The sequence below is a fragment of the Rhyacophila brunnea genome, unplaced genomic scaffold (assembly GCF_057557595.1).
Source record: "Rhyacophila brunnea isolate RB1 unplaced genomic scaffold, BYU_Rbru_1.0 scaffold_13, whole genome shotgun sequence".
In the NCBI taxonomy this organism is placed as follows: domain Eukaryota; kingdom Metazoa; phylum Arthropoda; class Insecta; order Trichoptera; family Rhyacophilidae; genus Rhyacophila; species Rhyacophila brunnea.
In genome coordinates this window covers 17120169-17143709 of record NW_028232785.1, presented here as the reverse complement: position 1 = coordinate 17143709, position 23541 = coordinate 17120169, and the positions used below count along the sequence as shown (strand labels likewise).

General features: G+C 34.4%; 2 protein-coding genes across 2 annotated transcripts; one reads left to right on the top strand and one right to left on the bottom strand.

Moving 5' to 3' along the window:
- Positions 1 to 2444: 2444 nt before the first annotated feature.
- On the bottom strand, positions 2445 to 13992 carry LOC147076701 (uncharacterized). The gene is made up of 5 exons (XM_085940916.1): positions 13775 to 13992; positions 13458 to 13667; positions 11827 to 11979; positions 10156 to 10916; positions 2445 to 2583 (listed from the first exon to the last, which is right to left on the bottom strand). The coding sequence occupies exons 1-5, from the start codon at positions 13904 to 13906 to the stop codon at positions 2445 to 2447; spliced, it is 1395 nt and encodes a 464-aa protein (XP_085797042.1). The 5' UTR covers positions 13907 to 13992.
- Positions 13993 to 15527: 1535 nt separating this feature from the next.
- LOC147076700 (uncharacterized) lies at positions 15528 to 21632 on the top strand. Its single transcript, XM_085941327.1, has 3 exons — positions 15528 to 15773; positions 16567 to 16674; positions 19797 to 21632. Exons 1-3 carry the CDS (start codon positions 15615 to 15617, stop codon positions 21537 to 21539), a joined length of 2010 nt encoding a protein of 669 aa, XP_085797453.1. The 5' UTR covers positions 15528 to 15614; the 3' UTR covers positions 21540 to 21632.
- The last annotated feature ends 1909 nt before the right edge of the window (positions 21633 to 23541 follow it).

The following is a 23541-nucleotide window of genomic DNA, read 5'->3' as shown; positions in this document are numbered from 1 at the left end:
CAAATACAACATTTAAAACTCGCGAATGACTGGAAAAAATATTTGGATAAATTTATTAGGTTATTATGTACCTACCTATAATTAAAATATAATTCGTAAATCTGCACGTGTCATTGCTGGTCATCAAGGACGTGACGTCCAAAAACAACGAAAGTAAACTAGAAATCGCAAACTCGACAAAAAAATTACATTCCTGTTAAACCTTTCATGTTAATTAATACATTTTGCTTCCTACCAGTGAGCTCATTTTTTTAATGAAAAGATATTCCCGTTATTACTAAGTTTAGGTACCTATTTCTACAGTATATACCTAATGATTCTCCTCGATTTGCCGCCCTTGGAGCAACTGCCGCCCACAAGCGACGCTCGATCTGCCTACCCCCACGGGACGTCACAGATTTTACGAACCGGAGCGCTCGTTAATTTTACATAGTTGCCTAATTGTATGTGTATTTTATAAAAATAAGTGTGTTAGATTATTTATTATATGGTACCTATATCTAGTTAAGATGGTCATATTATGAACGATAAAATCAATTGATAGTTAGTTAATTGGGTACTTTTAAGAAAGCTAGAATAATCGGAAATAGGTTATTTTGACATTTTTAAATTCCTCATACAACTCATTTCGCGAGGCGCGAATCGAACAGATTCGCCTAGAAAGTGTAAGGTGACCAATGACATTAATATGGACGAAGCATCTAGAAAATAAAATGACACTCACTTTGTGTCGGGTCTGCCGGATGGCGAAATTCATATTTTAATATCGGTATCCTACGCTTAAATGAACATTCTGCTTGCAAGCGGTCTGGCGACACCGCTGGGTCTGCCCATACAAAATTTCTGACTGTCAGGTTTCGACTCCACCGTTATTATTGTGTTACAAAATGCCAATGTGCCTAGTTAAAAATTGTAAAAAAATCTACTAAACACTCCAAGAAAGATGGGATATCACTTTTCATGTGTTAGTATTATTTATTATTTATAAAATGCCATTTTAAGATATTGATGAATGTTTATTCAATGCAATTGAATGACAGGAACCATTGAACAGTCAGTCGCCTGTGATTTGCTGGGCTCACTTGCGTCTAATCTCCGAGAAGTCGTAAGTAACCGAGAATCTGTTTCTAACGCAATGAGTCATGACACTAATACGCCATTAGAATAAAGGTTATATTACTATAAACTCTCGAAGCTTGTATCGCATAATGGAAACGGTACGTCATATGGTCACGTGACATCTACCTATACATCTGTGAATGACTTTCACGCACAATTTCTCGTGCGCGCCGGGTATGAAGTGAGTTGTCCATTTAATATGTCATTGAAGGTGACACGTTGTATGGATTATATATTACCTCTCAAACTATTACAATTTGTTAGTAAAGCTTATAAGGAAACTTAATTATTACATTCTAATAACATAAACAATGTTCATTTTACATTAAAGTTTATATACTTAAATCAATAATCGCATCTCAAAAATTGATATAAAAAGATTTATTCCTTTAGTTAGTTCTATATTTTATGATTGTGAAATTGTCTCGTTCACCGTGCGAGATCTGACTATAGAGAATCTGTCGAATTTTCTGTTTCTTACGCATTAAGCTTTATGCATCGAACAAAATGTGTGAAAGAAAATACATGAAGAGCACTGTCTCTATTTCACATAAAGGGTTATATAGTATTTACTTGAGAAAGAAGACGCGTGATATCATTTGTGTGAATTTACAAGAGAATAATATTTTATATGAAAGCGCAGTTTTTTCGTATGATTCTATACATTGGAAATAACATCTTAAATTTGATCAGCGATTTAAATTGATAACATTATAAAATAATTAAAATACATATTGACTCGGAGTATGCGAGTGACACTTGTGATATTACAAAAAATACACTTATGCGATACCTTTTATATTACTTACTTATAGTTTGTTCATGACCTTTTCAGGTCGACTTTTATCATTCACAGCTCACTCTGAAAAGTCAGCAGACCGATCAGGGTGAACTGCGGGACTTAATATAGGGATTTTGTGTCAGTTTTGTTGTGGGAGGTTAACGTCATTTCAAACTATGATAGGATTGATTACAAGGCGGAAACATTGCAGTTATGTCGTCACGATTTTACTACTACAAACATCAACTGAAGATCAATGCATTTATGTTAATGTCATAAACCTAGTTACAGTATAATATGTAAGGTTCTTCAGCTGACCAAATCAAGGGCATTGTAGCACATTGCATAAGAATATATTTTAATTTATTATTTACAAGTCGAATTTAGCTGTACCTACATTTTATTTAATAAGACCCGATGCAATATTGTTTCAGCAGTAGATTCGATTCCGATCGCTCAATTATTATCACAGTCGAAATACAATTTAATGTTGACCTATAAGCAAACGTATATTTTTACGTCTGTCAATCTACCTAGGTACTCATTAATTGGCCTTTGTGGCAATCAGGTCTGCCGGCCCGATGGGCCCAACATCTGGATGGACCGACTGGAGTAATTTTTCCCTCTCGGAGGATATTCTCGGACATTCCGAGAGGATGAGGTTTGCAACCTGTTTTTCTTCGCTATAAAAAGGACAGAACAAAGTGTTGTATTATTGTGTAGATACCTACCTAAATGGAATGTGTAATGTTTAAAAGCACACCGAGAAGTATTTAACATGGATTTTGATAGGCGAAATTAAGATTATAGCGTCACCAAAACATGAATAAATGACGATGAATCGCCTACAGTTCCTAAATAACTCAATTATTCAAACATAAATATTATGTTAAAACACGTTGGTCGCAATAAAATTATTTAAAGAAATAAAATAATCTCCGTATTAAAATAGTGTCGAAAAGAAACGCTACGTAGGTAGGAACTTATGTATTATTTAAATAAAATGTTTTGATTGTGTGTCGCATTTTATAATTAAAACAAAAACATATTACATAAAATGCATATTTTCTAGAACAATATTGTTTATTTTTTTTATAAAAATCTTTAATTTCACAAAAAATAAGTAGTGATAACAAATACAACCCCTGGCGAAGAGACGTCGCCGATCCCATATCAGGCACCTTACATTAAACAATGACTACCGTCTCGTAAAATCACTATATGCCTATCAGGTTTACAACAACTGATGAAAGTTTACCAGCTCTGCTTCACAAACAATATTGCGAAAGCAATCTTTACGAAGGCCGAGCCCCAGGTACAGAGCATACCTACCGGTTAGTTGCCGGTCGAGCAAACCCAAGAAACAGAACTCCTGTTGGCTCACCCCGCTTGCAGTTTGTTAAATTACCCCTTAGCCCCTCACCCGCATCTTCCTTCAATGGTGGTGATTGAATTTTGAGAAAACAGGCAGTTAGCAAACCATCCCTTCAGCGAAAAGACGGACCGATTTGGTTCATGAGTCACGCATCGCTCCGCGGGGAGTGACGCGATCATTAAAAAAATCTACCGAAATAAAAACAACGAAAGAGTGATACAGTTTAACTCCAATTAAAGTGAACCAATTCATCAGCGATATAGCTTTCCCCAGTTAATGTTAATCTGCCCATTAGTGACATGTGACAAGTGTATCTATAATAATCGCCCACCCCTTATGTTTAATTTTCTAATCTTTATAATATACCCGTAAAATCAATGCTTGTGTATAAAACGTTTTGATTAAAGAAACCCAGCTCTGCGCGGGGCGTTAACAAATTTAATAATTGTGTTCTTACTATGCCTTTGCCAATATTATGTGACATCATACCTATAAACACACACAATGCGTAACACGAATCCTCGATGCCTCTCTCTCATCCCCAAAGTACCAGGATTTCACTAATTAAATGACACCACCTGAGTTCGTCATTCCCAAGGTAAAAGTAGGTACCATAGCCCCCACAAGGGGGGGGGGGGGGCTACAGGGCTCTGGCCTGGGAGCCCGGACTCAGGAGGGGCCCGGCGTGGCGACTAGACCAGATAAGGGAGATAAACACACATCACAAATTTGCTCTCATAGTGAAAAAAAGTCGCCTGCGGTGTTATTTTCTTTCGATAATGTTGTGCTTGTACGATACAATTTTTAACTATGTATCGATACTCGACAACTCTACAATTCAAATATATATATTATAAGATACAAAAGAACACTAAATATACACATCAATATTACCGCGTACACCAGTGCCTTTATCCTTAGCAATAGGTAGGGGGGCCTGCCAAAGATCCTAGCCTTGGAGCCCGCTTCAGGATGTGGCGGGCATGGTAGGTACCTACTAACATTAATAATAAATTATCTAAAATTATTCTTTGGGAAATAAATCAGTGAAGTACCTGCAAAGTATTCGAATATAATTGATATTATATGTTCGAACAAGGACATCTTGCTCACGTGTTAAAACTATGAACTAACATTCTCTCCCAGTGCAGCTAATCACACTTCCGTTTTCAAATTCAAGAGGCGCCCCCAAATTTATCATTTTATTTTACGCTCCAGTGATGTTAGAATAATTATATTATATTGTTCATTCTTAGTTTATTGCCTAGAATAAAAGCAGTCGCACCTACAAAGAGAGCCGATACATTATTTAACACCCTTCTAGCACGCGTTGCCACCATGACAGGTACGTCACTGAGAAGTCTTCTATATGCAACTACAGCGACGTCCTGTTATCACCGATTTCTTGTTGTCGGAAAGTCATCAAGCCGGGCAAGATAGTAAAGATATACATACACAGAAATATTAAATATAAAAATAGAATATTAATAATTATGAGTCAGTTATGTAACTAAGTTGTCTACATATTAACATAGATACATCGGAAACGTTATGGAAATGAAATGTAGGTACTAGTGTAAGAGGGAATTATTAAGAGAAAATGAGAATAATAAAAATTCAATACAAAACAACATTATAGAAGTGGCACATTTAAAGGAAGAGTGTAGAATGTATTAAAAGTAGGGAAATACCCAACAATTTAAGTTGTTTAAAAAGTGAGTAGCGAGCATAGGTCGTAAGACAACAAAGAAACTTTTAGTCTGTCAATTGCAATGACTTGCAAAGACCAATGGCTAGTATTGTTATGTAAATTCAGTTCTAGGAAATAAAAAAATATTTCGTAGGATTTTTGTGTAGTAACAATTCTAACCCCCAGGTACTTGAATCTGTCGACGCTCTCGATGTTTTGTCCGTCACGCTGAGAGTGAAGAGGCGACGTTGGACCTGGCTCAGCTACGTGCCACGGATGCCAGAAGAGAACCCCAACCTGGCTTGCCAGTTCTCCAAGCCGACCGGATTCCGGCATCCTGGAAGGCCCCTAAATACTATCTATAGAGCTTATACGGCCGAGCTACGGGATGCTGGTTTGACGTGGAACGAAGCAAGAAGACTGGCGAGCGACAGGGGTTCTTGGAAGCGCCACGTGGTGTCCATATACTCCAATTAAAGTGCGGATAATATGGGCAAAGACAATAAAATTCTAATAATTTTTGATTAATAGCTACTGCTCATCATCTGCTACTCAGAACAGTTCAGTGGAGCTGCACTCGTACTAATCACGGAGGTGGTTAAGCCACGAAATGCGGTGCCGTCCTCTGCTACGCTTCACATTGATCTTTCCTTGAATGACAAGTTGGGGAATGGTGTATTTTTGTCCTCTCATAATGTGGCCGGGGTACTGTAGTTTCCTGGTTTTGATACTACGTAGAACTTCTCGGTCCTTCCCCATTCGATTGAGAGCTTCAACATTTGTCACCCGGTCAGTCCACGGAATTTTGAGGATGCGTCTATACAGCCACATCTCGAAAGCTTCAAGTCTCCGTGACATCTCTTAGTTTAGCGTCCATACTTCCATACTATAGAAAAGAATTGGGAGCACATAATAACCTACCATACGCAGTCTCAGAGGTTAAGATCTCGATTGCTAAGGAGGCGTCTCATTTTGAGAAATGCGCTCCTTTCGGTCTCACTTCTAGTTTTTATTTCCTGAGACTGGTCCCATTTCTCATTGACCCATGGGTACCTAAATATTTATAATGGGTCACACGTTCGATTGGGTCGCTGTTAATGACAAAATTTGTGTTGGTGTCTGGTGTCGCTATTTTTTATACAAGTAATAGTTTCGTTTTCTTGAGGTTCATTTTTAAACAATGACATTTACATCGTATTATTATTATAAAAATATTGCTGGATAATTTCTCAAACATTGGTAAGAAAGTTTAAAATATTCCTACGACAATTAATGCAGTACATTTTGTATTGGCTTTAAATTTCTTGCTAACGCTATTAAATAATAATATTATATTATAATGTCTTAATCAATGACCCATAAAAAATGAAGAAGATTAATAAAATTTTATTAATACGATTGAAAAAGGTCAGCGTGACTATATGTGTGAATTGTATTGGTACCTACGAAATTGTGGTTCTGTTCTGTTATCAGGAATATAGCGTAAAACACATTTTGAAAATAGCCGATAAACTGGATTATTTGTAAGGTAAACCTAACCAAACCTAATTTAACCTAACCTTATGACGTGACCCCGGTCCCGGAATAATCCCAAAGGCACTTTATCTTCAACCGGTCCAGCCCTTAGACCGATTGAGCACCTTCGCTTAGCTAGCTCAGCTCTATTTGGGAGGAGGTAGTCAGTTCGACACTATTTGAATACACCATAACAATATTATTTAACTTTTTATTGTTTAAAGAACCGCCACCTAGTGATAGGCTGGCGTTCGGATAGTTAATTATTATATTAACCTCCAAATTAAATTTACTTTCGTAAATACGAGTATATACGCAATCACCAATGACGGCTGACCTCCTGTCACTTTTCCCTTAAGTCAGATGTTTTCCGTAGACATCGCAAGTTATTTAAAAAAAAAAAAAAACTTCTTCGATAATAATGATTTAATTATTTATTTAAATTAATTTCAGTAAATAAATTTATTATATTTAAATGTCCATTAACAATTACACAATTTATTTTAATAGCAAATAATTACTTAGTTATTTTATAAACTTATTTAACTTATTTATTACATAAAGTTAACTAATTATAATTATTTTTATATTTATTTAATATACGGTTGCACACTTATATGCTATGAGCCGCCGACTATAAACTTTAGGAAGCTATGCACCTTTTTTAAAAAAAAATAGATCGTGACTTGATGACGCGACGCTGTGACGATATGTTGTTTACAACACCAACTGACAGCTCAAATCACCACGTCACCCGTTGTGACGTCTTGACTGATGACGCGACGAAGTATTTCGCGAATGAAAATATCGCGAGAATATTTTAAAACTACACGAATTTGCTCTACACTTGAGCACGACCTTACGGGCCTATTAGAAAATCAACGACTGACGACTCTGAAAATGTATGGTCTTTTATATCCTCCAGAAAGGGACCCCCCGAGATTTGACGTCACAGGTGCAAGTTTCCCCCACTCTGAATTTACGTTTTCTTTGAATAACTTTACTAAAGAATTACTCATATCTTTAATCAAGAGATTACGTTCACGTATAGAGGTTCTAATACTAAACTTGTCATTGAAATATGGATTTTATTAACTTTAAATACTGAAAAGGGTCAAGAAAGGTCTTACATGAATTTTCTGGGCGTGTTCACACGCAAAAAGCGAGCCAATGGGGCAGTTTTTCTACCTCTTCCATCAGACCAAGAGTCAAAGTCAAAGCTGTTTATTTTCCGGCTTTTCCGGAAAATTATGATCATTTAATTAGATAAAAATAAGCAATTTATAAATACCTATAAGTGTTACAAGTTTAGTGACAATCGTAAAAGTCCCTATGGTATTTTTAACACAGATTGGACAAATATCTCGTCGCTATAGGATTGGTTTCCCGAATAGACCAAATGTTCAGGCGACTAAAAAGAAATTTCATAATCCTATATTTAAATACATGGAGATATTTAAACTGTTATTTTTACATCATATGAATAATGTATTCATTATCATTACAAAGTAATTTAAAGAAAGGGATGGTTCTAGTCCAATTAGATACAAAAAACATTCTGGATTAAAAGGTCGATTTCGACAAAAACGGATATTCGGGAAACCAATACTATAGCGACGATCTATCAATTCATTTATCGGGTTCGCGGTAAAAATAAAAATGTATCCGTACAAAACGATGCGTAACATGAATATGAATGATAAAAATTACCGCTCGAACGTATTAATGCGAATAGAATGGCGCAAAATTAAATTCAGCCGTTTCTTTTATACCAAAACTTCGCGCGCTAATTGTCGTTAGCTGGAAGTACGTACAACCAAAATTTATTTAATTATGTTTATAAAACACTTCAACTTAGAAGAATAACTTTAGATCTAATCTAGATTTCTACGACAAGTATTTATTTATAAGGTTTAAAAGTTACCTATTTAGGGTAAATTTTTAAAATTTAAAATTGATCTGTCGGGGTTAATTGACAGATCTAAAGAACAATTTCTATTTGTAAATTAGGAAAGCAATCGAGTCCTTGGACTTACATTGTTAGAATTTCTATTTCCGAAATTCCTTCATCTATCTTTTATAAAGGTAGGTACTTAAAATTCGTACACCACTCATTATAATTAAAAGTGAGCGTATGCAATCAGTACTTACAAAATGTAATCATTAGATTTTAATTACGACAATATATGATATCATAATTAAATTATTTAAGATATTTTATTTTGGCTACCGGAAAATACTTTGTAACCAAATTTGAAAAATAAAATTAATTTTTATATAATCCAAAATTAGATTAAATATGAATGAACATCTGTTAACAATGCTAAGCAAATGATATCACATATGTCGTTTACAATTTATTATCTTTTTTTAACCTTAATTCTATACATTTTAATTACTTACAATTTACCTTATAAGACCGTTCGGCCTTATTGAAAGAAAACTCATCCATAGTTCATTCTGAGTGGCTATAAGTCACTCAGATTGTACTATGGAACTCATTACATAATTGTTATAGCTTTGTTTAGAGGTAGGCCGCGTAATTTTAAACCAAAATCGATATTTAAGGTCGGACCGAAAAGTTGTTACGTCACAAATTTTATGAAAAGAATGTCAGCTGAAGGCGTATATTTTATGGCCGTGTCACTAACCTAACATAACCCAAACTAACAAATAATCCAGTATATCGGGTATTTTCAAAATGTGTTTTCCGCTGTATTCCTGATAACCGAACAGTATATCGTGCATAGTAGCATCCAATATGATTACAATATATTATTACGAACGTGAGTTGTTTTGTGTTTTTTTAGTATACGAGATGTCCTACAAGAGTAATTACATTGGTCACATTTGAATGGCTTTTCACCAGAATGAGTCATTTTGTGTATTTTTAAAACATTAGATACACGACAGGAGTACTTGCATTGGTCGCATTGAAATGGCTTTTCATCAGAATGAGTCATTTTGTGTACTTTCAAAGCACTAGAATGTATGCAAGAGTATTCACAATTGTCACATTTAAGTGGCTTTACACCAGAATGAGTCATTTTGTGTCTATTCATATAACCAGATGTTTTACAAGAGTAATTACATTGGTCACATTTGAATGGCTTTTCACCAGAATGAGTCATTTTGTGTATTTTTAAGACATTAGATACACTACAAGAGTACTTGCATTGGTCGCATTGAAATGGCTTTTCACCAGAATGAGTCATTTTGTGTGTTTTCATATAACGATATTGATTACAAGAGTAATTACATAGGTCACATTTAAAAGGCTTTTCATCAGAATGAGTCATTTTGTGTATTTTCAAAGCACTAGATTGTATGCAAGAGTATTCACAATTGTCACATTTATGTGGCTTTTCACCAGAATGAGTCATTTTGTGCCTGATCATATCAATAAATCTTAAACATGAGTAGTTACAATGGTCGCATTGAAAAGGCTTTTCACCAGAATGAGTCATTTTGTGCGTTTTCATATAACGAGACTGATTACAAGAGTAATTACATCGGTCACATTTGAATGGCTTTTCACCAGAATGAGTCATTTTGTGTATTTTTAAAACACTAGATACACTACAAGAGTATTTGCATTGGTCGCATTGAAATGGCTTTTCACCAGAATGAGTCATTTTGTGTATTTTTAAAACACTAGATACACTACAAGAGTACTTGCATTGGTCGCATTGAAATGGCTTTTCACCAGAATGAGTCTTTTTGTGTTTTTTCATATAACGAGATTGATTACAAGAGTAATTACAAAGGTCACATTTAAAAGGCTTTTCATCAGAATGAGTCAGTTTGTGTATTTTCAAAGCACTTGCTTGTATGCAAGAGTATTCACAATTGTCACATTTATGTGGCTTTTCACCAGAATGAGTCATTTTGTGCCTGATCATATTAATAAATCTTATACATGAGTAATTACAATGGTCGCATTTAAAGGGCTTTTCATCAGAATGAGTCGTTTTGTGTACTTTCAAAGCACTAGGTCTTATGCATAAGTAATTACAATGGTCACATTTATATTGCATTTCTTCAGAATTTCTCAGATTCGTGAAATCAGATCGAGTGCTTTTGTAATTTTCCATTTTATCCGCTATCGATATTTCATGACACATTTTGTGAAGCTTCAATAAAGACAGCGACGCAAAAAAATCAAAACAAAAACTGCACACAAAGTTTTTGTTATAAAATGATTTTCTCTCCAACTTTATAACAGCTACTAATATTTCGGGATCTGTGACGTTGGATTGTATAATATGATTACGTTTAACAGTGCGACTGACTATATTAGTAATCGCTTCATATAGTCCCAATTCTTTTTTAATGTCTTGATAGTCAATCTGTATTTCATCGTATGGCTCTTGTATTTCTCTCTCTAATAATCCGAGACTACCAGAAAACGTCACGACAGTGGTTGCAGGGCTCAACTATAAGAAGGCAAAGAATCGCATGAACATAATATAGGTAAACGACATAGGTCAATTAGAGAATATTTGAAAAAAAATGTGGGAACTTTATCATGCAGGGCGGATAGAATTCAGAAGAAGAAGAGTGGATATGTGGATAAGTAATATAACTATGTGTTCCAATGGATTCAAGTTCTGTACTATTCGATTTAAGTCGTTTTTTGCGACCTGGGTTTTGCCTTTCGGCATCTTTAGGCATCGTGTACACTCACCAAAGGCAAACACACACTGACAACGAACACTCTTAACTATATAAAGTAGGTAAAAACTCCATTACCTACCTATCAAGTCAAAGGTCACAAAAAATACAATAAACAAATTATGAATAGTTGAAGTGCCAGTAAAAAACCTAATTAGTAAAAACCCTATCTTATTAATAACAATACACCCGATCGCATTTTATAATATATCGGCAAAATCTAATAATAGACCATTAATTTTATTAAAAAAAAAACTACACTCAAGAGGTGTAAATCGTCAATTCTAAGAAAAATATTTAATGGAGTTAACTAATGAGATATTAGTCTTTAATAATACTCTTACATGGTACTTACTTTTTTATAACATTATTTAAAAAAAACTATACATATAAACTCGCCTATTATAATATATATAAACTCACCTAATATAATATATATTTATATACACACATATACATACCAAAATCCTCATCCATGCATTCTCATACATACATATATGAAAATGCCGAAAGGAGAAACCCAGGTCGCAAAAGACGACTTAAATGGAATAGTACAGAGCTTGAATCCATTAGAATTTAAATTCAAATTCGATCAAGTACCTTAAGCCGATAGTATTATTATTACTGTGTCTTTCGTTTTAGGTTATTTTAAATGAAGGGTTTCCTATATACCTGATTTCCTGGGTTGCATTCGGAATAAGAGCAAGATGGTTGAGAGTAATCATAATTGCTTTGCTCTACATCCTCTTGAACAATCTCATTCTCTGACTCAACCCGCTCTAAATCAGTCTCCACTTTTACAGTGGTGGAGTATTTTGAGGGTATCTATAAAAATACATTAATTTTATTATTAAAAAAGGAGATTAGTGTATTCTTATGGTGAAATGATAATATAGTGTGCTGAAACGAAATCGGCGAGGTTTTGCAACATTATGCCGTATGATATTGGCTGGATTTATGCCCACCGGATTCAATTATGTTGCGTTTATAGTGGAGAAGCAGAAGATCAAGAAGGATGGAAAGTCTTCGTCGCTCAAATGATGGCAAAATTTAAAAGATTTTTTAGGTTTATTAATTTTTAAACGCATTTACAAAACCGATATTTTTTTAAAACGGTACATATTCAATCACGCGCGTTAACATGATCTTACTCTCTACTTCATTTATAGTTTGCCAATTTATGGCGACGGCCGTATGTTGTATCTTAACCAGGTCAATAGTTATTATAAAGCAATCATTATTCGTAGGATGTTTATCACATTTGAATGGTCAAAGAGATAGCTTATAATCAATCTTTAGAATTATCTTCAAATGTGTTATTCGTGCCCATTTTTTGAATAATGAAATGCATAATTCTTGTCAAATTTAGGATCACAAAGATTATAAATATATTTTCTATCGTAAATGTCACTATATAATGTTAATATTAATTTTACTCCTGTTTTTTTTGTAAATGCGTTTGAAAATAATTACTTAAATATAAAAAATCTTAACACCACCGCACATGGATCTACTGAAACATGACTTATTTAAAAACTTTAGAGCTAGAGGTTTAAAAGAATACCATTTTATATAATAAAAATTACAGAAGAAATCAACAAGAGAATCATGTCTGCGGATAAATGATATTTTGGCCTGTTAAGACATTTTACGTCCCGCATACTACGAGTATCTCGCCGAACTAAAAGCACTCTTTACAAGACGCTTGTTAGGGCAGTGCTCACCTACGCATCGTAAACCTGGACATTAACTCTGCGAAATGAACGAGCCCTGAATATCTTTAAAAGAAAAATTCTCCGCCGTATATATGGACCGAACAGGGACGGCACCAATTGGAGGAGAATATATAATGCTGAGCTTTACGGGCTGTACATTGCAGCGCAGTTCAATCAATTAAGATTGGGACACTGCGATGGCTAGGTCATGTGCACCGTATGAACGACAATGAACCGGCAAAGAGAGTGATGTCCAGCAATCCAATAGGGCATAGAAGAAGAGGAAGGCCAAAGATTCGTTGGTTGGATGGAGCTGCCAGTGACTGCCGTTTTCTGGGGGTACCGATTTGGAAAGCGGCCACAATGGATAGGGACAGGTGGAGGGAGCTGTTGGAGGAAGCCAAAACCCACACCGGGTTGTCGCGCCCCTGATGATGATGATGATGATGATGAAGTTTGAGGCTTTCACGCTTGTTTTTTTCTCCTTTGTTCCTTCTTTACTAAGAAGAAAGAAGGACACTTGGTGGAAACCCAAAAATCTACTACGATAATAACAAAGTTAATTCAAAACGAACGTTCCAAACTTACCTTATTTAAATCAATCGGTTTTACCATTACTGGCGACTCATTTAGAGTAGCTATAATGGGTGAAATTGTTAAAAAGTTTCCTTCCACGTCTATTGAAAAATTTCCAATTCGATTTCCGAAATGACCCCATATTTCTTTCGGGGAAACACTTTTTTCCTGTTTACTTATGTCGTTGGCGTCTTTTGTTGATTGTTTCTGAGAATGTTTATCCTAAGAAAGATCACAATACAATGTATTACATAAATATTATCGATTAAAAAATAAACGCTAATTGATCAGGTATGTCTTTTATAATAAATAACCTTCGAAAAACTAACCTCGGCATCGTCGGCATACTCTTGTTTGATGTAAGTATTTGACTTTGTGTTATTTCCTTGTAAAGACATATCCAACAAATGTTGCTCATCTCCATCAGGTTCAAAGTCAATTGCATCGCGATTTACGTCCATTTTATGCACCGAAAGCGTTCTCGAAGATTATCTAGTCACAATAAATCAATTGTAAGCAATCCTGACAGACAGTAATTAGCAATTCTGGCAGCCGTGATAATAGACGATGATTACTTACGCCATAGACAAAAGATAGTGCCTAATGTTGCCACATTGGATAAGGTACCTACATACATACATTTTGCCGAGTGGACATTGCATATTTTTTTGTATTATGTCATTGATGCTACTGATCAACGAACGAATAAAAAGTAATTTTGTGTTATTTATAATATGTAGATTGTTTACCTACTCACCGAACGACATTCCAGCCAAGTCCATTTAATTTTCCTAACGCATTTTATCAGAATCTTGCGTTCACCTTATCAAACAATTGCACATTGCATGCCTTAATGCAATATACACAACTATTTGCATTTCCCTATTTTCAATGCGATTATCCAGTGACGTCCCAAGACAAAACCGCCCCATTTTTTTTAATAGTACCTATTTTTTATCATCCTTTCATGACTCTAATATCTAAAATATGCGTTGTGAGGATACATTACTAACTAAAAACATACCAGTAAAACATTCAAAATTAAATTTAGATAAGAAATATAAAAAGCGAATAATTTATATATTTTTTTTTCACGACCATGTCTGATCCTAATATGATCATATGGGTCTCCACAGAGTAGAGGTTTGTATTAACAGATTTTGGTCTTAAGAGAAATGGATGTCAGCCACTTGCTCAAACTATAAGGTCCATACCCTGACTCACACACAAATTGAAAAACAATATGTGTACTTGCCAGACCCGGGATCGAACCAAAGACCCACGGCGTTATAGTCCAACACGCCACCGTGTGTGTGAATATAATATGTATAGGTAAATAAATTAGACACCCTATACACCAGAGTTTGAAGTTTTATTTGAATGATATTTCTGACACATTTAGTTTGTATCATTATAGCATTTTTGCTATGCTATTATTGTACAAATACCTTAATTAGTATAATTAAAATTTGGCTATTTATATTTCTATATAATCCAAATATTGATTCTTTCAGCGCCTTTCGAGTAACTGCCGCCCCCAAGCGACGCACAATCTGCCTACCCCCACGGGACGTCACTGCGATTATCGCATAAGCGTAATCACCGCTTTATTATAGCATTAAGGGTCAATTACATTGAGCTACTTTACGAGCTGTTTGTTGGCGAATTTAATAGCGGGCGATTCAACTATGGCGATTGTGATGATAGATGACACACAAAACTTTCCATTCAATGAGAAGCCAAAAAGCTAGCGACTATTTTGAGAGAACGTAGTTGGTTTTTTACCGGGAAATCGCTACTACACTCTACTGCGCCGGCGTCTAGCGTGTAAAGTTGGCCGGCTTTCAACTTATCTCGGTAGATTGTTTACAATCTGCTTGTTAGCTTGGTCGATGATGACACTGTGCGACTTTACAGGCAGATTGTAAATAGGCCAACAAGCAGCTCTTAAAGTAGCTCATTGTCATTGACAATTAGGTAGTTGTACAAGTAATCTAAAAATAATATTGCAATATATTAAATAAAGTTAATAGTCTATGATCTGTAAATTGTAAATGATGGCAACATTTGATTCGAGTGGCTGTCAAAATATTTGATGTGACAACGTTGCGAATAGGTCCAGCTAATAATTCGTCCGATATTCATCCATTAAAGACCAAAATTTTGAAAATGGACATTAAAATCGAGCCAGGAGACTTCGAATACAATACAGAAACACCACTCAGTGGTGTCTCCGGGTTATTCAACTCTCCCAACATTCCTGAAGATCATATTTTGCAATCGCCAGTCAAGCAAGAACATGTGGAGACAATTGAGTGCACTTTTGAGGTGGGTACCTCTTTTATTTTGCAATAATTTGAACTAGTAAGTATTATGTTTAGTATATAGTAGTTTAATTCTGATTCTTTAATTCCAACGTAATTACTATATTAAACGTATGTACGTAAATGAAATACTTAGAGCAGTTATCACCTGTAATGTGACAATCAAACGCAATGTTCAGTTCTAAATGAATAGGTATATAATCAAGCCTTTGTAACACTGTTTAATGAACTTAGTCGAAACCTAGCCACAATATATTATTATGTATTATAATGTTTCATGCAGTGCCTTTCAGATAATTAACTGTTTCTGTTCATTTTTACAACGTTTTTATTAGATCGTATTCTTATTTGTCCGTTGGTTGTTTGCCCAGTACAAATCTTGCAATCGATTTTTAACTAAATTCCCGACTAGCTACACATTCGAAACTTTTAGAATATATCAGAACACGATGCCAATGCATTATTTTAATACTTTTAACCAGAATTGAATTCATTTTTAGCTTATTCTTTTTGTATAAAAATTTATTTCGGAAGAAACCCATAATCCAAACCACTATTATTGGTTACTAGGGGTCTGGGGTCCTAGTAACGAAATTATTAATATATACGTGCGTTACTATGAAAATCAATATGAAATGTCAAAATGACACTTCAGTATTATTTCTATCAAGTACAAATTGTTTTAATCTTTTAAGCTAGTCAAGTCAAGTTTATATGATTCAACAGAAAATATAAAAACGTTGTATATAAAACGTTCTTTTTATCTTGTAGTGATTATTTTATTGTTTTGATTTTAGGTTGACATCAAACCTGAAATATACGAAACATCTGAAGTCGATCGCATATCTCAACAAACCCACAATGACAACAGCTGTCTTGTCCTAAAAAGTGAAAACGATTCGCATGTAAGTTTATATCGCTACCCACAAATGTTTAAAACCAATCATCATCCCTTTAGGTACCTTTTTCATGTATCTAAAATCCGCTACGAACCTTGCCCCCACAGAACAGATAATAACTAGAATTCCTATCGGCTATATGCAATAATATGCTACATTTTGATGCATGGTTTTGAATGTGTCAATGTCCTGCTAAAATGAAACACGAATTATGCACGTGCAATAATGTGTCAGTGAACAGTGGCGGCTCGTGGATAAGATATCTGGGGGTGCTGCGGTTGATTAAAAATAAAAAAATGTTTATTTTTTATTATATTTAACTATTAACATCAAAATTAAATGTAAATTGTTAATTATATTAATAAGTAATAAAAATAAAGAACTTTGCATAAATTACTTGCAAATAAACTTTACCAATGCCAATAAATCATTGAAGCTATATTTCTTTCCTCCGCTGTCGCGCGCCTGCTCACGTACTGTCACGTGCTACTCATATACTGGCGGGCCGGATGTACCGATCAAGCTCCCAGCTGCGTGCCCCGCTCCCCGCACCCCTCCTACGCCTATTCGAGCATATTTGTTTGAAAACGGTACTGCAGTTCCGCGGTGTATGATAATTATTGAATATATCGGTGCGCGGGTGAGCTTAATTCACGTTTAAATAATATCGATACTTTCATATAATAAATTTATGTTTATTATAATATTCCATGTTTCTCGATTTGCTTGGGGATGCTGCAGTTCCGTAGTGCATATAGACGAGCCGCCATTGGTAATACATCAATATTAAATGAGCGTCAATGCATAAACCGAGAGTAGGTGTCAGTATTCGACGTATGACGTATTCTTTACACATGTTTAAGCTTATCAGTTACCTGCTACTTCTCACCCGTTAGGTATTTGAGTTCCGATTGTTTTTGAGTTTTCTGCTTGCCCCCGATGTTTGGAGTCAAATTTCCTAGTAATTTAAACATTTTTGTATAAATTACTAATTTTTTAAACAGCCCACACATAAGGAACCAGAAAACATTATTTTTGTCTACTTCACCATCTTTCAGTGAAGGTTTATCGTACAAGAGAAACTGGTCTGCCCCATCAAATTCTTATAGTATATAGGTCTGTTACCGAACGTTGAGGCGATTACAGATACAAAAGATTCTGTGTATTATTTTACAGGCTGATCCTTTTTGGATTACTTTTAGATTAGATTTTTTTCCTAAATCAAAACAAAGAATTCCAAAGGTCGATTTAAAAATTTGAAACTTCCTGTTTGTAAACAATGCATCTGTGTGAGTTCTGCCCGCCTCGATTCCGGTTGTGCTACCTATACCTACCTATTTATTATATTTCACAACAGAAAGTCGCTCGTTTATGTCAACAAGCCCATTATGGGAACTGCTTAGAACCAAAAATTGAAAACGATTCGCATGTAACATTACATTGCTACAAACAGATGTTTAAAATTAATCATCTCTCCGTTGTAAAGCTTGCCGTGGATGTCTGGAGTCAGATATCCATCTATTTTAAAATCATATATTCAATTCATCACGGATTACAGCCGATTTTAATCGAAAGTTGTTTAGTAGGTATCAGTGGCGCACCCAGGATTTAATATTGGGTGGGGCCCAAGGAAAAGAATGTCAATTAGTACATAGGCTCGTTTTCTTCTTCATATAATTATTTTTACATATTTTCACAATACACGGGGGTATATTTGTACAGTTTCTTCTAGTTTTTATTAAATTGGAGGAATAACGGCGGTAATCGTTGAGCGTGTCATCAGCGACTGGCGGATTGGAATTGACTAACAGTGACCATGCTGGACGTGTGCGCCTAGTATGCTAAAACATAACTCAAATATTGTCGGCTGTGCTACCCGCTTGGTCTAGACTCTAGAGAGCTACAATACGTATGCTGAATTGCACTGAAAAAAAAATTCTTTTGACTTACACTACCACCGACTAGTGGGTGTAGTCGTTCTTTTCGCCGAATGTTTATCGTCTATATTTGGTTTTTTAATATTAAAGTTCCAAAATATTAATTGAAAATGGACAAAAAAAGTATTAGTGCATTTAAATTATACGAAAACCTACTCAACACAGCATAATTTCTCGTTTATCGGTCTTTTGTCTATTGCACTCAGTGTACTTACACCATGGTCCCCACATCCTGAAACGGGCCCTCAGGCTAGGGTATTTGGGGGGGCCCTTACCGCAAAGATTAAAGGCGGTGTGAAATACTACATTAACGTTTTTCAAATTGTGTTTTAGTTCAAATTACACATATATGTATGAATAATACAGTGAATTATTGGAGATTTTTAATACATCTACTTTAATAATAGAGCTGTCAAGTATCGACACATAATCATCAGAAAATATATTGTACAATTATATAATCTAAAATGTTCATGGCGGAGTATAGTAGCGCCTTTTTTTACTATTAAAGTTAATTTATGATGTGTGTTTATCTGGTCAACCCGACACGCCGGGCCCCCAGGCATGACCTACACAACTTATTCTTAGGTCAATAATTATTGTAAAGCAAACATTATTTGTAGAATGTTTATCTCATTTGAATGTTTAAAGACAGCTTATAATCAGTATCTTTAGAATTATATTTAAATTTGTAAATCTTGCCTATTTTTTGAATAATAAAATGCCTAATTCTTCTCAAATTTGCGATCACAGAGATTATCAAAATATTTTTTTATCGTAAATATTTCACTATAATAATTTCAACATAAATTTTACTAATGGTTTTATAAATCAATAAATATAACAAAATCTTAACACCACTGCACATGGATGTACTGAAATATGACTATATTCTAAAATCTAAAACATTAGAGCGAAAGGTTTAAAAGAATACTATTTTATGTAATAAAAATACTTTATGCAGTCATCAACTGTTTAAAATAAATATAAAGGATAATAAGGCTTCAGAATTATATAAATAGATTATCTATAACGTTTAAGGAATGTTCAGGGTTATGCTCTGAAAATAGCATAAAACTCCATTTTGACCTACGCTATGTGGGCCGTCAATGTAAGATTATTTTTATTATTAATGATATACATTTATTACCCTAGCTATTATGACATTGACCTTACGTTATTATTTTGCAGATGCTTAACCACACACGTGGATCGGATCATAATTGGGATGGGAGTCTACCGGGTGATAACAAGTTAAACGCTGCCATATATAAATTCGAAAATAATCCTGACGATTTCACTAACCCCCCGGGTTCTGCACCTGATGAATCCCGTCACGTGGTACAGTCTCCTAAGATAATTATAAACATACCGAACATCAAACGGGAAGCCCATTTACACAATATAACAAAAGAGGTTCAAATTAGGTTGAGAAGACTGGATCATTTCCCTCGTAACTTTGTTTGCAGTATTTGTTGGGCAATTTTTGGATCCCTTAAAGATCTAAATGGACACAAGATTTTTCACATTGGGACGATTAACGATCAGTCAAATGTAAACGTTTCTGATAGTAATACTCACTTATGTGTCATTTGTTCATATAAATGTATTTCATCAAGCGAATTGAAGATACATCAAATGTCTCATCCAGGTAAAAGCCAAGAAAATTATCACACGTGTGATAGTTGTTCTTACAAAAGTATTTCAAAAAGTAAAATTAGAATACACCAAATGATTCATACAGGTGAAAAGCCATTTGAATGTGACGTATGCCAGTATAAATGCTCAACCAATTGTCATCTCACTACACATAAACTTACCCATACAGGTGAAAAGCCATATACATGTGATGTGTGCTCTTATAAATCATCGAATAAAAGTAGTCTCACCAGACATAAGCTTACACATTCAGGTGAAAAGTTATTTAAATGTGATATATGTCCATACGAATCTTCGGCTAAATATAATCTTCGCATGCATAAACGTTCCCACACCGGTGAGAAACCTTTTGAATGTGATATATGCTCATATAAAAGCTCGATGAAGAATAGAGTCACCAGACATAAACTTACACATACAATTGATAAGTTATATAAATGTGAATCGTGCACATATCAATGTTCATCTAAAAGAAATCTTTCTAGACATTATCTTACCCATACCGGTGAAAAGCCATTTGAATGCGATTTATGCCAATTTAAATGTTCGACTAATAGTTATCTTTCTATACATAAACTTATACATAACAATGCAGAGCCATATCGGTGTGATGCATGCTCATACAAATCCTTGTTTAAAAGTCATTTCGATAGACATAAACACACTCATACAGGTGAAAAACCGTATCAATGTAATATTTGTTCATATAAATGCCTAACAAATAGTAGCCTCAAACAACATAAACTTACCCATACAGGTGAAAAACCTTTTAAATGTAATATGTGTGCATACAGAAGCTCGTGTAAAAGTAATCTAACAATGCATAATTTAACTCATTCAGGAGAAAAGCCATTTGAATGTGATATTTGCTCTTTTAAAAGCTCGACTAACAGTGGTCTTCGTCGACATAAAAATATCCATACGGGCGAAAAATTATTTAAATGTGACGTATGTTCATATAAATGTTTAACAAATCGTTATCTCACACAACATAAGCTTATTCACACAGGTGAAAAGCCTTATAAATGTGATTTATGCCAATATAGATGCTCGTGCAAGAGTAATCTAATCGTACATAAATTAAAGCACACAGGTGAAAAGCCATTTGAATGTGATATATGTTCATTTAAATGCTCGACTAAATTTGGCTTACGGCGACATAAAAATTCCCATAATGGTGAAAAACCATATGAATGTGATGAATGCTCGTATAAATGCTTGACTAAATGTAACCTCGACAAACATAAACTCACCCATACGCAGGGCTTGAAATAGACCGGAGCACCGTTCCGGTTAATGAAATCCCCAATACTATCGTTCCGAGTCGTGGAACAATTTATTTAACCGTCTGAGCTAAGCAAGCCATATAAGAAAAAAATCTCAATCATTTCCATAGAAAAACACATATAAGATTAAATAACTATTTTAATATTTTCGTAAAATTTTCTATTTTGAGCGCTGCCCATACGGTTGAATCACCTTAGACGCCACCCATTGCATTGCTAAATGAAGCTGCGTGCTGTGCGTTTGGTTTGTGGATGAGCGAACGCATTTGTATACTAATATTTGAGATCATAGACCATTTCGCTGGTGTTCGCCCAAAGTGCTCGCACTAGACGCTCAGAATTAAACTATAATTTTCTATTTTTTTTACGTTATATAGTATTTTTAAGCGGTCAAAATGCAACCATTAGGTAAAAATATCCATAATTTAAGTTATTTTAATGAAAAACGGTCACTTGATATTAAAATATATAATAATATACAAATAAATTATCACGAACATGTATCAACTTACCTATGAAACGTAATACCATCTTCTTGCTTATCAGTACGGCTACCACATTTTAATACAACACACAGAACCATCTTTTCTACTTAATTAACTATAAATATTTAACACTGACTTTATGTTTTACACAAAAAAAAGCAATTTTAGTAATACGCGCTCGCAGGTTATCGACGCTTAGTTAAGCAACAAACTAAGATTTGGCGGCGACACCATAGCAAATCATCTGACACATCTGTAAACCTTTTATCTTACTCTAGCGCGTGTCGCAGAGATTATAAGGGTGCCGAATACTTTCTGACTCGCACTTGTGCATCGTTTTTGTTCAGGCCTTGTATTTTTCATATTTTTTAACCTAAATAATTATTTATATACCTAGTGAGTTGTTCAGATGACGTTATCTGAATGTGTGTGTTATCGATTGATCAAATATATAACCACTTATTCTCGTTATAATGTGTCCATGACTTAGTAGAACTGATAAGCCAATATAATAAGACCTATTCTAATAATCTGCAAAAATGCATGCTCTATTTACCATGTATGTATATTCTTGGGCCATGGCCAATATTATGTAGTAAGTTGTAAACGATTATTCTTGAAGAGCAGGGAATCCAATCCCGAGCCAAAATTCTGATCCCGGGATTTCGGGATTACAATTTGACAGTCCCGGGATTGGCATTTTTTCCATTGTTAATATAAAATTTTTATATTGACAAATAATATTGATAAAATAGATCAAAAATAAATCTAGTATATTTTATACTATTTAAGACATTTATTGTTAATATTTTATACGTTCAATCTTGGAAATGCATAAGTTTAATGTAGTAAATAATGTTGTAATATAAATAATAATGTGAATTTAACCCATATCTTACGGGCCGCACAAAATTGTGTTTTTGCTAATTACTTTTCAAATGCAAATTAACACGTTAATTACAAAATTAATTAAAAGGGCCCGTAAGCATTGTGTATGAGATTGATGTTTCTGATAGTAAAGACGTAATTAATGGGTTACCGAGATTTAAAATAGTAAAGCAAATCATGGTGTAGCGTTTACACATTATAGATATTATATGAGATTGCTATTTCTGATAGTAAAGACGTAATGAATGGGTTAGCGAGATTTAAAATAAGTAAATAATCATGGCTTATGACCTTTCCGCTTCATAAGTCTAATAAGTCAGCCAAATATGAAACTGCCGTAAAACGTATGAGATCATGGTGGAATTACTATGTTAATAGTGCGAAGCATTGTTTTTTCCAATCTTTCTCATTATTTAAATTCAGTTTATTTCTAATGGATTATTTGTTATTAAAAGTATATTTTCGTTTTTATTTTATTTTCCATAAAAAATGATGAATAAATCAATCCCGAAAGTTTCGGGATTGTGTTTATCAATCCCGGATTTTATAGGTATCGAAAATAGCTCGGAATCCCTAGTCCCAAGGTCCTACTTTGGAACATAGTGGTACTATATGAAT